The sequence below is a fragment of the Teleopsis dalmanni genome, chromosome 2 (genome assembly GCF_002237135.1).
Source record: "Teleopsis dalmanni isolate 2A chromosome 2, ASM223713v2, whole genome shotgun sequence".
NCBI lineage: Eukaryota > Metazoa > Arthropoda > Insecta > Diptera > Diopsidae > Teleopsis > Teleopsis dalmanni.
The window spans coordinates 143,181,022-143,199,002 of NC_051847.1; the positions used below are offsets into that span (position 1 = coordinate 143,181,022).

At 26.1% G+C, this 17,981-nt stretch overlaps 1 protein-coding gene and 1 non-coding gene across 2 annotated transcripts in view; both read left to right on the forward strand.

Annotated features, from left to right (window-relative positions):
• LOC119675873 (putative uncharacterized protein DDB_G0282133) overlaps nucleotides 1-17,021 on the forward strand; it is a gene marked incomplete at its 3' end in the record, with an annotated part of 84,712 nt that extends 67,691 nt beyond the window's left edge. Inside the window, 1 exon segment of the mRNA XM_038087091.1 lies at nucleotides 16,918-17,021. Coding sequence (XP_037943019.1) covers nucleotides 16,918-17,021 — 104 coding nt within the window.
• Nucleotides 13,514-13,587, forward strand: Trnat-agu. The gene has a single exon. It is a non-coding gene; the product is annotated as a tRNA-Thr (tRNA).
• Nucleotides 17,022-17,981: the final 960 nt, after the last annotated feature.

Genomic DNA, 17,981 nt, shown 5'->3' on the forward strand with positions numbered 1-17,981 from the left:
AATTTCTGCCTTCATGTTGGAGTGGCATCTTAATTTGTCTATGATTGGATCGTCGCAGTTCATTTCAGATGAAAAGTAAATATTTTCATCTTTATTAGAAAATTGATATCGAAGTTTTTTATGTGATCATCATAGCTGATAAAAATTAATGAAGTTCATATGACAACAGTTGTTATTTAAATACTAAATATCAAAAATTATAGCAATAAGCATTTGGTATCTCTATAATTTTTATTACTGCTAAGAAATTGAAACTATGCCGTGACCTATAAAACTCAGCAATGCTATTTTGTCATTGTAAGTTCGATAACCTATTATAAGATTATACAATAAAATGCAATAAGGGTATTTTTATGATTATATGGTTACCATTTAATTTTAAATTTGAACTTAGTATTAGCAAATAACGATAGTTTTAATAAAGTTCTATGTTTGAACGATCAATATACAGAAAAATGATCTTACATTAGAGTTAAAAATAAAAATTATTATTATTAAATAATAGGCTATGAATCCACCTTGACCTAAAAGATTTAATTTGTGCCTAAAATCCTTACTAAAACAATTCTAGACTATTTGTAAACCTCGTAATTGCAGTGGGTGTAATTTTACCTATTTGATTAGGGGCCAAGATTCCGCTTCCAAGGTAATCATAGTTGCAACAGTTGTTCTGATGTTTCTTTCTCCTCATAACACAGACGACAGGAATCACTTTCTACCGCACCTGTATTCTTCATGTAGTAATTGAGTTTACAGTGTCCTTTAAAAAGTTCAGTGTAGAGTTTAATATCATTTCTGCTAAGTTTAAGGATAGCATCAAATTAATGAAAAATTTGTGCTTATGTACATTTATTAAAATCTTTTATTGAAAATAAGACAAGACTAATAAATAATTTAACTTAACATGTGAGACCCAATAATAGTAATTAATTGGGAGAAAGTCATTTAAAGTATATATAACTTATACAGCTTTTCTGGTTTTTAAGAAAAGTTCTCTTTTTATGTATTTAACATATAGTATATTTAAAAAAATTTGACTAAAAACTGCATTGATCTTCCTAACAGCTACCAAAGCAGTAAAAATCAACGCCTATAAATTGTAAGTATACCGAAAAGCACTCTCATTGCTTTAGAAGAAGTTGATATTTATGAAAATAATCTCCATTAAATGCCTTGCTTACTTCAGTCTTTTAGAGAATAGATCTGGAAAACATTAAAGTAAGGATCAATCTATCGATTGGATCATTTTGCGCAGGAAGATGATGAACGAAGCGATAAGTCTAGCGCAATACGGTCTCCATTCTTTGGGTTTTAAAACTTGTTTTTGTGATTTTGAAATTTTTAAAAAAAATTTATAAAATTGTAAATTTTCATTCACATTGTCATGTGAATGAGATAATGTGAATAAAAAGTTTTACTTAAAGAAACTTCCGCATGTATGAAAATAAATCACACAACTGACCTTAAGAGTAATTAATTTAATTACAAGTGTGAATAGTCTTATGTATTACAAATGTAACTTTGCTGTCATCACATTTTAATGAACATAAATTACAATTAAACAAATTGCTGGCAAAACAAGTAGTAACACGAGGAGCCGCAAAAAGTCACAAAAAATCCATTGAAACAATTGTTTTATTGTCACTGTGGTTAATTTCTGAGAAATCAAATCATCACAATAGTTTGTGACTGATATCTTGACGTTATCGTCATTTTTAATTTATGAATAGACAGCTCGCCAATGGTATGAAAGTGGACAATTAAGCACTGCGTGTGTGGCATATGCCTAAGTAAAATAATTGAAGAAATTATTTGCATAAATTAAATAATGAAATATGTTTCAAATAGAAATTGTTAAACAAAGTCGCTATTTCAATAAATTTATTTCAATTATAAGGCGCCAACTTTAATGGATTTTAAAGTGTTTATTGCAAAATGTCATTTGTTCGAGTAGTCTATGATAATGTTTTATATTATGTAAGTTAAGAATTTGATTACAAAAATTCTCCATGTCATAAGACAAAGAAAGACAAAGACAAATTAAAGAAAGTCACAAAGTTTATTGCAAAATAAGTACATATTTTTTAATAATTTAAACACGTGCGCCTATGGTATGATTTGAGTTACAATGCAACTCATATCAACCCACCCAAAGCCATTAGGAAGTTTGTTAATAAACATAGACAGCGTAAAATTCTCTGAATTAATAAAAATTAATGTAGAAAGTATGCTTAATGTCTTAACAAATTGTTTAAATATTTGAAACAAAAACAAACTGAATAATATTAAGGTTGATATGTCGAAAGTGTTAAATTGATCAATGACAAAACGTGCAGTATTAATAAATTTTACGAGATGCAATTGAAATCAATTCAAAATATATTACAAGTGTATGCAAAATATAATATCAAAAGTTTATAAACAAATTCAGAAAATAAATTATATATAATAAACAACAATTCTTCAAAAATTGCTCAAGCCATACACTCTTCTTCAACTTTTTTACACAAAAATTTACTTAAAAGCAGAACAAATATTCAAATTAAAGATAACAACTTACTTAACAGAAATCTCTTCTGCTGCCACACCTTTAACTCCACATAATAGAAATGTTAAAAAGTCAATCTTTCTGGGAACTATGTACATATAAAAGAGGAATTTAAATATTAAAGTCAATTATATAGCGCCATAAATTTAATTATATTATTTATCCAATCATCAGCCACAAGAGATCACCCATTAAACACGTTCCACAACTCCAACCGAAACCCAAATCAATCAACTGTCAAAATGACATAATCAATGAATGGTTGCATTCGCGTTGACATTTCAATAATAATATTATAAAAACAACAACAACAACAACAACAATACTGGCAATAATTGCATGCCGGCTATCATAATCGCCATCTTTGTAATCACATACAATGGCGTGCGGTGTTGTCGTGAAGGTGTCATTATGCCTTCAGTTAAGCACTCAAGACGTTGGAGTGTTGAGGTGTGAATATGTGATTTTTGACTGTTATTTATATTTCAAACATTTCTTATAATAATTGTATTTATTGTTGTAGCGTCATTTAAAGAAGCTCAAATGTGTATTGAATTTTAATACGAGTAGTTCGATTTTATGTAATTCAATTTGATTTCTTGTAGTTCGTTGACTTGCTTCAAGATATAACAACTACCGGTGAATATACAAAATTTTAAAGATACAACGCCGCACTTTTATTAGTTTTTTAAATGTCTTTGTGAATTAATAAATAATCAAACCAAAAGTTTGTAATAATTGACATACTGACTTTTGAATGGCTTAGAATAATTATGTTTATTCTAGAATATTACGAGATTAGTATAAAGTTTTGCATTAACAATTATAGAATTAACTCATTTCCTTATCTTTCAATCACCGACTAAGTAATTCTTTGCATTTGTGGCTGGAATTGTTCTCAAAAATATATTAGTATATTAAGTGAATTACATACAGGAATACTAACTACCGAAACTATATACACTTTGCGACACTACATAGTCGTTTTTCGATGTTTCATTAGTGTTAGATTAATAGTGTCATGGCAAAAACTGCTTGTAGACTTGGGTTTTTGGTGTTGTGGTGACCTAAGCCGATACAAAAAAACACATCACCTATATATTTATTTAAACTCTTTTAACTAGTATTTGACAATTACTTCAAATTAATTAATATTTAAAAATTTGGGAGTAATGTAACAGGAATCAAAAGTTTCTTCCAAATTTAAAGGTGTGTAATGCTTGTCTACTTCGGTTAAAATTTTAAACAAGATATCATTTTCTGCATTGTTTAAAAAATATTCTCTCATTGATATAATTATATATTATCATGTAATTCTTGCAGATTAATAAGTCCTCTACCTTCTTCTCTTCTAGGTATAGTCATTCGCTCACAACATGAATTTGAATGGCAAAATTTGTATTCTGTGGGCATAGCTTGTATTTTTCGCTGCATTGCTTGTATTTCAGTCGTTGTCCGAAGCTATAAGTCAGAATTGGAATAGCAAAAGTATTGTTGGCTTTTATCAAAATCTTTCTCTGTCTTGGCTATCTTATGAATAGCTCCCTTAAATTCACTATATACTTTCTCTTTTACAAGGTTTTGTGCTATTCTTCTGCTTTCAGATTCACCAAGATATTTGTAAAGTTCGTCTTCTTCCATGTCTCTAATAATTGATTCGTTTTGCTCAAAATTTTCAAATTTAACGATTTTTCCACGAACAATACTGATTTTTCTACATTTTTTAATGCCAAATTTCATTCAATGTCATTACTAAAGTTCTCGACTAATTTAATAAGCTTATCTATGGTTTCTCGGGTCCAAGCATATATCTTTAAATTATCTCTAAGCCCTCTGGAATCATTGTTTCTAACACCGATTGTTGTATAAATATCTAGTTTATTTGTAAAATTTTTACCAATATTCCTTTATTTATTTAATAATCAGTTTTTGTAAAAATTTACAAACTAAAGTAAGGAGGAATTCCTGGTTTGATTTTGGTTGAATTTTAGAATTTATTGATTTCAACTGAAATATTGGCAATTAAGCAGTTGACTTCACTTGAGTTCACGATATTACAGCATCGTACAAAGCATCATAATGCGCTTATTCCTGATCAAAAACTGCTTTATTCTAATCGTAAGGTTACAGTAATCACTTGATTTTATTACGTTCGACTTTGGAAAAGCGATAGGAAATTCGCATTCCCCATTTAAATTTATGGTTTATAAATGGATAAGATGTGCTTTCAAATAGTCAAATCTAAAGAAAAATTTTACCTAATTTATACGTATCGCATTTTCGTAAATAATAAAAATTTTCATTGTAACTAAAAATAAATTCCGACAAAATATTGAATAGGAAAACCAACTCCAAATCTTTGGTATTTTTGTGCATCAATGATTTCTTTCAACCTACATTCGACTTTCAAGTTAGAGAACACCTTAGAATTATTATATAGAGAAATTTGTTTAAGTTTTCATTCATTTTTGACACTCCTGAGTAATAGCTTAGTTCACACACTCTGTGACATGAGCTCACCTTGTACAATAAATAGTAAAGATATTTCTTGCACTTACACGCGTAATGGATTTCAAAATTAAATTATTATGTTTATACAAATAATTCATTCAAAAGCGTTAAATTTATGCTCTGCGTAAAGCCGTGATGTTATAATTACAAAATCGACCCAAAAATATAATTATGAACAATTTACGTACAGCATGTGCCGAGAGATACTTAACAACTTTATCTGAAAAATGCAACAAATACAAAACTACTAAAGATGAGAAAAAATATAACAAAACAAAAAAACTAAATATAAGAAAAACCAAATAAAACTAAACAAAATGTTTTTCTAACAGATACATAGTATCTACGCGTTTAAGCATCAACACTTGATAGTTTTTTTCATAATAAAAAAATAATAATAAACGTAAGGTGTGCATAGGCACATTTGTATATATAATGCATGTACTATTGCTGATATACGCTTGAAATCCATGTATTTGCGTAGCCATGTAAGTGCATATAGACTTTTAGTAAATCGAGTTTATTTGCCCTGAAATTATGCATTACAAGTATACCTAAGAATTGTAGGTGAAAAACAAACATTGACAGTATCTACAACAACAAATACGAGAACGGGTGTGATTTCGCTACAGAAAGTATTTTTATATACTCATCGGATATAATTATTTTGTTCCCAGTAATGAAGAAATGATCTTGGTGGTACTAGTAGTGTGAGGTAAAAAAAAAATTAATCTAAACAAAAAACAAAAAATTATTTAAATAAATAAACTCGGCGCAGTGTCGAATAATTTCGAAACTTCAAGTTGAAACTGTGGGGTTATCAAATACATAAAAAGATTAGGTTAATTTGACGCGTAAAAAAAATTATAGATGTATGTACCATATATGTACAAAACTTCATAGAATATTCTATAAGTGTATATGGAAAATATATATCCTTTCCTTATTTGATGGATAAATTATGTCACATGGCATAATATAATTGTTTATATATAAACTTGCAATTTAATAATCATGTCTTTCCATGGACGCTAAATTATATGGTATAGTAGATTAAATTAAGAGAGCATGTACTGGACAGCAATGAATACTTCCACTCGGAGGCATGAATCGTTAATTTTGAGGGCATCCAGTTTGAGAGAAAGACAATTCTTAATGTTCATACTTAAGTAAACATGAAATTAAGGGTACTAATCAAAAATAAATAGAAATGGATCATAAAAATATTTAACATGTGAATAAAAAACTTTTTCTATTAAAAATAATATTTTTAAATTTTAAAATTTTTTCGCAATAGTATTTCTGTTATAAATTTAGATAAAGATTCGACTTAGATATTTGAACAAATGTTCTATTTGTCTTTGTGTTGCCAGAATTCAACAAATTGCAAAATAGAATGGAAGTTGCAGAATGGAAGTTATCTAAGCAATGTCTTTAACAAACAAATGTCTATTTTATAAAAGTCGAGAGACTTCGTAAGTGTATAAAGTACTATAATCATGATTTATCTATTCCTATAATAATTAATATATTCAGATATAAGGTAATGAAATAGATTCTATTATTCACACACATAGAAAGAAGATATTCACTTTTTATTATTACTATATGCAACACAACAGTTTATATCTATGTGTAGGATTTATTTCATCTGATTATACTGTCTTAGGAGGTTGATCTTATAGTTAATTATTAAATGGTGTATCTTCATCCGTTTCGTCAACAAAAATGTAATGTTATATATGTAGTTACATTACAGTTCATTTATATTCATATTCAGTTTCATTTAAGAATCTATTTTGTGTTGTGATACTAAGTGGTTTCACTTTACTCCTGCTTATTAAATAATATCTTTTAAACATACATTTTTTTTTTGAATATGTAACAATAAATTACTTTGTTTTGCTGCAAACATTTGAAAACCTTAAAATCATCTAAAATTACGTGCTCGTTTTGAATTCTTAACATTGACTTCAGTTAAAAATCAATTTGTAACATTTTAGCTGAAAGTATCTATGGATTTGAGGACCACCAGCATTTTTGAAATATATTTATTTTGTAACTATCTCTTGTGTTATATATTCAATTTCGTAATAAATTTAAATTTTAGCTATTTATTTTGTTTGTATTGTTTTTATATATTTTTTTTAAGTGAGTATATGTTAAGTATCCGTTTACACCCATTTTTCATTTTGGAATTTAAATAAGTTTCACATTCACTTTTTTTTGTTAAGAAAAATTATGAATGAGTGTGGAGATACTATTTATATCAAACGGAGTAAGCATAAACCTCACACACAACTTGTTTTATTATAGAATTTTCACTTTTCATTACATATTTTGTGATTGTTGTAATAAATATAAAACACAAATTCTTGTATTTTATATTGTTGGTTTTGTTTAGAATCGAATCTAAAAAAAATGCATTATATAGGTAGATTAGTTTTCACTACATGTTGAGAAACCAAAATTTGTAGACACATTTTATTCAAATTAAGACAACTACTAAATTATTCTATTATTTATTATAACTATTAATTATTTTGTTCTAGTTTTTGTATAAGATATCTTATGTATTAGCAACTGCTTAAAATGTTTACTAAGAAACCAAGCCGTGAAATTTCAGCTTATTTTTTCAATTTGTCTATAGTTTTTCAGACATTTGAGTTACAAGTATAAAATATTTTTTTAAACCATTACTTTTGAATATTTATAATTTTAATATGTATAATTATATTTAAGAATACAGAAAAAGAACTATGAACTACACTGTGACAAATGAAATTTTGAAATAAATCTGGCAATAGTGTTTAATGGTGCTTTTATTAAGAGTGGAATCTGTGGAAATTAAATGGGATAGATATAGAAGTCAACTCAAAATACTTATTAAAGCAGTTATTTTTTATAGTTTTATTTATTATTACAATGATCTACTAGACGTGTGTTCTCACCAAAAACAGTTTTCATTTTACTCTGACAAAATTTTTTAATAAATCTAAAATATTGTTAAATGCAAAGTGGAAAAGTCTCTATCTGTATACCCTCCAAATCAAATTTACTGAGCTGAAGTATGAGTGCGTGATATGTTCGAAGAAATTATATGTATAATTGTATAATTTAAAAAATATTTAAGGTGGATAAAATCTCCTATCTAGTCCCGGATAATATTGCAAAAGGTTGGCGACATAACGGATATAGTAAAAATATCAAGTTAGCGCGTTTGTAATATGTGTAAGAGTATTTAACTATAAAGAAGTTATCAAAAACTTAATTTCAAATTTTATTTTATTTTATTTATGCCAAAGAAATTTTGTTGGAAAAAAATTTGAATCGATTTCAGATGTAAGCTCTGCATCTTATAAATATTTTGAAAACCTGAAGATTTCTGATTTTCAGAAGCTATTAAATAATCGTTACAGCAAGTATATGGAGCTTAAACGGAACTGTTTTGCTTTTGCAGTCAGTATTCAAAACAAAAAAACTAACTCCCAAGTTAATTGAAGAATAAACCTATTTTAAATAAGAATTAATAATTTGTCTGAAGATATTAAGTACGAAAGACGTAATTTTGAACCGATTAGAATATATAAAAAGAAGCACTACTTTTAGAAAATTAATAAAGTTTGAAAAATCACAAATGTGACAGAAGCCGACAGATCAAGATTTCATGAAATGTACATGTACTCACATCTTAATAAGAAATATATTTCAAATACAGATATATACGACTTCACTTTTATTTAAAAAATTTTATTTAAACTTTGATAATATAGATGCTAAAATAGTTCCAAGTTTTCAGTAATATTATTCCCGTTATCTGAATTGTAGTAAAAATATAGAAAATATTTTTATTTCACACAAATATAATCTAAATGAAATAAATTCTTTAACTAAATTAATCAAATATTCAGCAATAATGCATTTATATATATTGGCCGTGTGCTAGTTCCAGTAAATTGAGGTAAAGTAAATTGAAATTTCTTAGGGATTTTTTGCACTTTACTTATATAAATATTTATTTATTGCATTATTTATTCTTTTTGGTTTAAAGTTTTCAAATTTATTTTTTAAACATCTTTTAAAATGGTTTACCTAATATTTATCTAATTTACCCTACTTGAAATTCTGGTAAATACAAACATTCGCTGCCATATCGACATAATTTATTATTTCCTTCAATTTAGCATCAATTTACTCGAACTCGCACACGCCATTGTATCTAAATATTTCATTTATATCATTTCTTATAATTGTTATGGAATGGTTTCTTTAAGTATTTGAGGAACGTCAGACAAAAAATATTTTTTGTTTTTATTTATAAATGTAGAATTATATTAGTTATATATACATAGATACTTCTGTTTCCAATCATCAAAGATATTAAACATTAATATTGTGACAAGTAGGCATGAAATACTTAAAAATTTATTTACCAATCTCAGATAAACGTCATAAGTATGTAAGAAAGGAAAAAACTCAAATTTTATTACCGGCCGGTTGCCAAGAAAAACCCAAAACAAAATACTGGCAATCAATTTTTCATGGTAACTGCCAAGCCGTTGTCAAGCAGGCGCTAGTGACGCTTCTGTCAATTATGTTAAGGGATGTGTTTTTTTTCTCTTCCAGTTTACACAATTTATTCTCATCTTCATTATATATTTATTATTCAGATACCGTGTATCTTTGTTAACAGGATGAGCTGTTTGTTTGTTTGTTTGTATAAATCAAAATAACAAACAAGCCGTAATAACAAATTAGAAGCATGAAAACTTCGTCAAACAGTCGTAAAGCCAAAAATTTGACTTCCATTGATATTGTTGGCTTGAAGAAAAACTCATAAAGTTTTTTCTGCCAGTATTTGTTGTTGTTATTATTAGCGATTTTATGAGTATCTAAGGTGTCCTGCACTAAAAAGTATATAAAGTTTATGCATATTTTAACGCAATTTCATAGAAAATCTTAGAGTGTGAAAAATTTTACACCTTAAATTTTTATTTTTTTACATTTTTACTGGTAATAGCGAAGATGGGAGGAAAAAGTTTGAAAAATCTTTCTAAATTTTTTAAGGAAGTTACTTGGCTTAAATAGAAAATTTGTTAAGTAACTTGCGGCATTTTCGTAATTGTGATGGGACTTAGGGACCGCATGATGTTTACTGAATTAAAGGTAGCTGCACAGTAGGTTTCTACTAGAAGTTGGAAGATAAATGTTTGTGTTTTGAAGTCAATAACCGCACCGAATGATTTTTTCTTTATGCCAAATTTATGTAAGTTATTTGCAGGTTACAGAATTTCTTACGTATATATTACGTTTATATATAATGAAGATATATGATTTTATGTGTTCTACTAAAGACAAATAAAATATATAATTAATTTTTATTTTTTGATAATTCCAATATTATTCTTTTTTAAAGATAAGAATAAAACAATATATGGAAATCGTATTAACACTAGAAACAAGAATAAATTGGTAGTTGGATTTAAAATGTTGATTACTCATTATTCCATGCTGTATTGTAGACAGCGGGTTATTCTGGAATTGATATCAGTCGAATCTTAAAAAACCCAGTTCGGTATTAAACAATGGCAAAGACTCTGTGAGCTTTTGCAAGTAGAAAATGACAGAAGATGACAGATGACAATATCATAATATAATATTATTTACGTCGGGATTATCTAATTAACAAATGTCTTCAATAGTAAACATAGATCTATAATCGTCATATTGACATGAATAGATCCGGTCAAAAAATACATAAGTAACAGAGCTCTAAAATCGACAGGCTGCCCTACTTAGTATTATCTAATCTCAGAATAATCTCTAGCCACACGGGGCGGTATGCAGATCTTAGATCAGTCATCGAATAATCACGAAGCTTTTGAGGAATACAAAAATTAGTTAGTGAGAAGGGTGGGTCTCTGCAGAAACTCCCCAGCTATCAAAGAGTAGAAAAGCCTAGATGTACTAACTTGAAAAAGACTCAACATGAACTATTAAACAAAAAAAAATTTAACTTAAAGTTTAACAAAATTAAAAAAAAATAAATATGTGTTTTTCCCCTAAAATATCTGTAATTGCTTGAACAAGGAAAACAATTGGTATATAAGTTGATATATTTTCTTGAATAAAAATAAAAAAAAATTTAAATAAATTAAATTAATCAAAAATAAAATTTCTATTATTAAATGTCGTGAAATGCTATGATACTTATTACCTATTATATAAAGTTTTTTCAAATGTATTTAATATAAGATATAAATAACTTGCATTTATTTTTATATGCTTTTAAGATGTCAAATATAAAGCAAATTAATATAATTTTTCATTTTTTATATATTTGTTAATAAATATAAGATTAAAGTTTTGGCATACAATTTAACTATAAAATGTGAATGAATTTTCATTTTTTTATATTAGTTACACACGTATGTACATTTTAGTATATAAACATTGTTTAATTTTGAATTTTATATATAATATAATTATATATTATATATAGAATAAAATATAATTAAATAGAAAATATTATTGCAACAATTTTGAGGGTTTAGTTCGTAGAGCAAAGTAGAGAAGACAAGAACATAAGCTATATGATTGTCTTATTAGTCTTTTTATTAATTAATCCATCTGAACATTAAACTGTTGCTTGAGTCTTATATGATTGCATTCAATACATTGGTCGTCAACAGATTTTATACGAATTCCTTTATACAACAAATATAAAGAAGATATACATATATTCTGAAATTGCTGCACTGAAATGATGGTAAATGTGGGATTCCATATTAAGAGTCTAAATCAAGGAATAAGTTGTACAAATTCATAAGGCTTTAAACTTTTCTTAAAAAAAATTTAGTATATTAAATAAAAATAACAATTTTCGCAAAATTTGATATAAATGAGTTTTTAATGTTAATTATTTTGTAATAACTTTCTAGTTCCGATCCATTTCTGAGAAAACGAATATTTTTCTAACATGAATTTATAACAAATCAACAATTTAATTGCAATTTGGAGTTTAAGACTTTATTTAAATATCAAATTTCAATATTAAATTTTCAACTAATCTACAATTTGCGATTTCTTTATATTTAAAAATTCAAACATACTAAATGAGAATTACGATTTACGTACAATATCAGATAACTATGTTCATACTCCAAATATTCGTTTGCTTACATTCATTAATACATCTATATTCATAGTGCTACTAATAAAATTAGGCGTTTTCTAATTGTCTTGATACATTTAAACTAAAACATTTATTTGGAATTTTGAGTCTTACATAAATATCAAACTTTTATATTAAAATCTCAAATCAATTACAATTTGTTGTTTATTTTATACCCATCAATTTAAATATACTAAAAGAGAATTACAAAACACGTAAAATTTGATTTAACCATGTTTTTACGATTTATGTAAAATATGATTTAATCATGTTCATCAAAGAATACCTTTCCGTTCTTGTAAAGATATTCTTTGATGTTCATACTCTTGATATTTGTGTGCATGTATTCATTATTATTTTAATATACGATTGGAATATTCGTTGAAATTTCTATTGAAGGTTCACAATAGTTCTCTTATTGCGTTGGTAACACTTTTGTTTTTACTGCCCAAAGTGTTTGTCCACTTCACTACTAGGTGCTTAGATAGAGAAAGTAGTGCTGTTGTTTTGCGTACATTTAAGCACCGACAGGCCAGTAACTTGCTGTGTTTTGCCACCGAAAGCACCCTTGATATACTTGTTATTAATATGGTATGTCTTCAAAATTTGAAAAGAGGGTTTAGTTTGAAATGAAGTCTCAACAATAATAAAATTTACATATATCAATCATTATATGGAATATTAAAATTTTATTATAAAATTACAATTTTGAACAAAAAAAGCTTCGATTTTTGAAAATTAAATTTAAGAATTTATTAAATAAAATACTTCTAATTCAGAACTTCTAAATTATTTGCACTTCGCTTAAGATCATTTGTTTGCTCTTTTAATTATCTGTAGAACTTCATACTGCAGAGAAATTGATGTCGCTTTCTAAAAAATGATTTAGTAGCCTAATATTATAATGTCAAATGATACCAATTTTAAATAAATGTTAAAAATACATGGCAGTAAATAGTTAATAGAGAATGTTTCAAATTTATTTATATATACATATACTATTAAATTTGTTACTGCCATGGAACTAGAACTAGAAAATATGTAAACTAATAAATAATTTGCCTGAGCAAAAAAAAAAATTCTGTTATTTTAATTTATTATTTACTTTTTAAAAGTAGTTTTCAACAAAATAAAGAAAAAGTTTTGGTACTAAATTTATTTCATTACGAAATGCTAAAAATAATTAAAATTTAAATAATGTTATCTAAAATGTTAACAAATTTAGAACAGAACACAGCAGCAACTGTTATATATGTTGTATGGCGCTGTTGAAACAACGTGGCGCCGTGGCTTAGTTGGTTAAAGCGCCTGTCTAGTAAACAGGAGATCGTGAGTTCGAATCTCGCCGGGGCCTAGGACAGAAAGTTGTCCCAATTTTTTTTTTTAAATATATTTTATGATTTTCTATAAATATATAAAATATAAATTTATATGTTAAATAAATTACATATTTATTCATACTGTAGAAAGAAAATTAATTTAAATTAAAAAAAGAAATATGATTCATGATATATTTTTTATAAAATTTTTTGGCAGTATTATATCTGAGCGTATTTATTGTTAGTATTTATTTTTGTTTTATTTTCGATTAACATCTGTTCACACACCTTAGATATGTTAGTCTTTATGACTTTTTGTCGCGTATACTAATCTAATTTTGTCAAATGCGTCGAGACACTTGCTGACTGCTGAATTTGTTCAACTCTGAATCGCAGCTAATTTAAAAAGTGGCATAAACTGCACAATCCGACATTTTTATGTTGTCACTTTTGTACCAAAATCTCATAAATTAGATGCAAATGTGTTCGCATGATTTTTTCAAAATAAATTTTAACGTATTTTTTAACATTTTATAAAAAACAAAAAAATAAAAATTATGAAAAAATTTATCATTCTAAAAAGTAATAAGATAAATGCATTTTGATTCTAAACATATTAATAATTTCAGGTAAATTTGAGATATTTAGAAGTAATAGGTGTCAAACATTTTAGTTGGACTTGTTAAATCTTTGTTTTATATATATTTTTTTTTAAGTATTTTCAAAAAATTATTTATTATACTTTTTCTGTTGTTATTAGAAAAATTTATGTTATTAATTTATTTCACTAAAAATGCAACAGACAGAAGAAAATTAAATGTTATATTAGCTGCTAAATTAGCAGGTAAATGTAAAGCGTTTATAATATAACAGAGCTGGTAATGTATGAAAATAAATTTGATGCTGTTAATTTTTCCAATCATTACTAGCGTTCCCTATTTTTATAATCAAGAATTCAATTTTTTAATCAAAATATATTAAAAAAAGATTTTAATAATTTTGTGAACATGTTAACAAATTTTTTCTTCTTAACATTATTAGTTCATAAAATTTTTTTTATAATGGTTTTTATATATATTTTAATCCGGCTATAGGTCCATTTTTGTCACATAGTACAACGTTTAATATTTTTTATTATATTCTATATTTCGATTCTCCTTGAGAATCATCATCAAGATCACGATCTAACATAAACTAATATTACTTAAACTATATCTGCGTTATCCTCTTTATTATATCATCTATATCGCAATATAGCGTTATTAGTTCATTTATTTTGTTTTAAGTTCAAACTGTTTGTATCTCAAATATTAGTTGATATACTACATATTTAATAATTTTTCCTTAAACAACATAATGTCAACATCTCACTGGTTAAACGTTATTTAACCTACTTAAATAATAAATTTTTACTGTTACTGCAGAAATATTAATTTTTGCATTTTAAATTAAATTATAAAAATAAAAATGCTTAAACATTGTAGGTAGTAAATGACCTTAACCATGCAACTTGTTGAACTTGAATTGTGTCAGATACAATTTACCCAGAAACTGGATTTGGTTTTGTCAATTTTTAATTGAAAATCGATAACCAATAACGGCACATCTGGTAAACCCAAATAAAATCAAAAACAACCTACATGCAAACATACACGCACGCTTACAGTTTGTCACAGTGCAGTGATAGCTGCACTTTGTTGGTCAAAGGAGATTGGACAAAAATATGCACATAAATTTCAAAATAGCCTTATTATGACATAAGTTGAAACTGGTCAAAATTGTTAAATTATGTCTTATTTATATTTTTGTAATGGCTTACTTTTATTATTGGTAAGTATAAATGGAAATTACGATTTAAATAGCTTGAATGGTTAAAATTATTAATGAAAATTATTACGTCGTTTCTGGACAGTTAGTATTTTAAAATAAAATTATATTAATTAATATTAATATTAATATTAACATCAATAAAATTATTACATTTTTTTGTTGAAATTGAAGATATTTTCAAACAGGAACATTAAATGTTATATATTGTGTTCAATACAAAATGTTAAAATGTTAAATATACTGTTGTTAATAATAACATTTCTGTTAATTTTAGCAGAAAAAAATTTAACATGGTAACAGTTTTTACATTAAACAATTAAAAAATAACATAATGTGTTGTACATTTTTCTGTTAACATTATATAAAACTGTATAGTATTCAAAATTATATATCAAAATTTAAAGTTAAATATTTTTTATTGACAATTAAATATATTATTAAGAAATGACAGAAACTTTATATTATACAATGAATAAATTTAACTACAGTGTACCTTAATTAATATTTTAATTCACATTCTATTGGTCTCTGAACATATTAAAAAATGACACAAATTGTAAATTAATTTTATGTTACTACATTGTATCTTAATTAATATTTTAATTAAGATCGTGGTGTTAAAAATTTAAAAATTGCAATATATGCAAAATAATTAATTGATTTCTTCACCGTAAAAATATCAATTATAAGGTATTACCCACTAATTGGGATTTTTCAAATTTTCGAAAGTATTTCAAGTTTTGATAATAATTAGCTTTTAGCTATATAGTTTTTGCCTCCTTTAGATTTGTGGAGGAAAAAGTCGTAAGTACCCACATTGACAAATAGTAGGGTTGCGGTAGTGCAATTTTTTGGGCTTCTGATTAACAATTAAAATATTTAAAATTATTTAATTGGTTTAAAGAGTCTTTGTTAAGTGTTTAAGTAGTGTTGTATAAGTAGTGTGTATATTTTGTTTTTCTTCTAAAACTCCTACAGGTGTGCTGAAAACAATTAGTCGTTGAACATAAGTCTTTTCAGTATGAAGATACATCGCTTTTCGTGTTCTTTTTTGATCATCTGACCTCATGACAAGGAATAGTGATATACTACGTTGATAAATATACACTCGTATGTATGGTAAAATTCCCAGGGGTGTTGTGAATATTATTTATTGCTGTATATAGTGAGTGGTTTCAGTAACTTGAATCAATGGTGAACATATTTGTTTATTTAGTATAACAAATGGTTCTGAGACGTGGTCCCAATAGATCTTGACGTTTTTTTTTAATTATATGACCTTTTGACAAGAAGTAACGGTGTGTAATGCTGGTTTAAAAGTATTGTTTTAAAAATGTCATATTATTTATTATACTGCATAGATAATATATATTGCATATATCACTCGCAGACATTAAAAATTATTTTCTAAAAACTCTAAAGAGTTGTTTTATATTTAATTTTAATTATGCAATGATATATATCATTTGCAATTGAAAACTACAGAATTATAAATTTGTACAAATTTTTTAATAAATTTTTTTTTAATTTTTTAGCGATTTTACAACGAACGACTGTTGATGTTGGGCGCATTAAAATACAAGGCGTAGCTACGTGTTTATATTTGTGTATGGATCAATGTGGTTCTGTTTATGGCTCGGTAAGTGGTAAAATATATATCATTTTATTTAAAAGCACTACTTATTACTATCAACTTATTTAACAATTTTGTTAAAAATTACTATTAAAATTCTTACATCAAAAGGGAACTTTTACAATTCGAATAGAAAAGTGTCTGACCTCTTTTATTCGAGTCTGTTCAACACTCTTTCTTCTTAAATCTAGTTTTTTTTTTATACATTCATCTACTCCTTTTTCTTATTGTTAATGAAAAGGATAATAAATAAATCATTTATCACCACAAACTATTTTCAGTAGAATTTCTTTTCATTAATTATTTTGAAATTAAATAAAAAATAAAACAAACATAACTTAGAGGAAATCCAATTTCAATTTATTGTCATTGCACTTTGCTTTTTATAAAAAAAAAGGAAAATACTTATATAGTGAAAAAAATACTTATTTAGGTATAATAAACGCTTTTTTCTATAATCTTTTTTCTCTTATATTTTTTATCAACTTTAATTTGTGGAATCCTGCACATTTTTCAACACTTAAATTTAACGGTAATTACACACTGTGTTATCCTTTTGTGTGTAGCGCATGCTTACAGACAAAACATTTAAAATTTACAAAGGAAAAAAGGATATGAGGGACGAAATTGTACACCGAAGTGTAAATACGAGTATATAAATTATGGTTAGAAGAGTGAAGTTAAGTGATAACTGAAGTGGTTTAGTTTGGTTTACTAGTAATCTACCTTTCTGTGTCCTTTTTGCCTTCTTGCTTTTCTTATGAAACATTAATAGTCCTTTTGCACCATAAATTATTTCAAAATGACAAAATTTGGCTTCCTGCTGGGTATTGATTTTGGAAGGAAGAAATTAATTGTGACATATTTAATATTGTATAAGTAATGAATACCTTAAATTGATGATAAATGGACCTGTTGTTACTTTCATTCTATAGAATTAGTATTATTTTCTAAATAATAATTTTT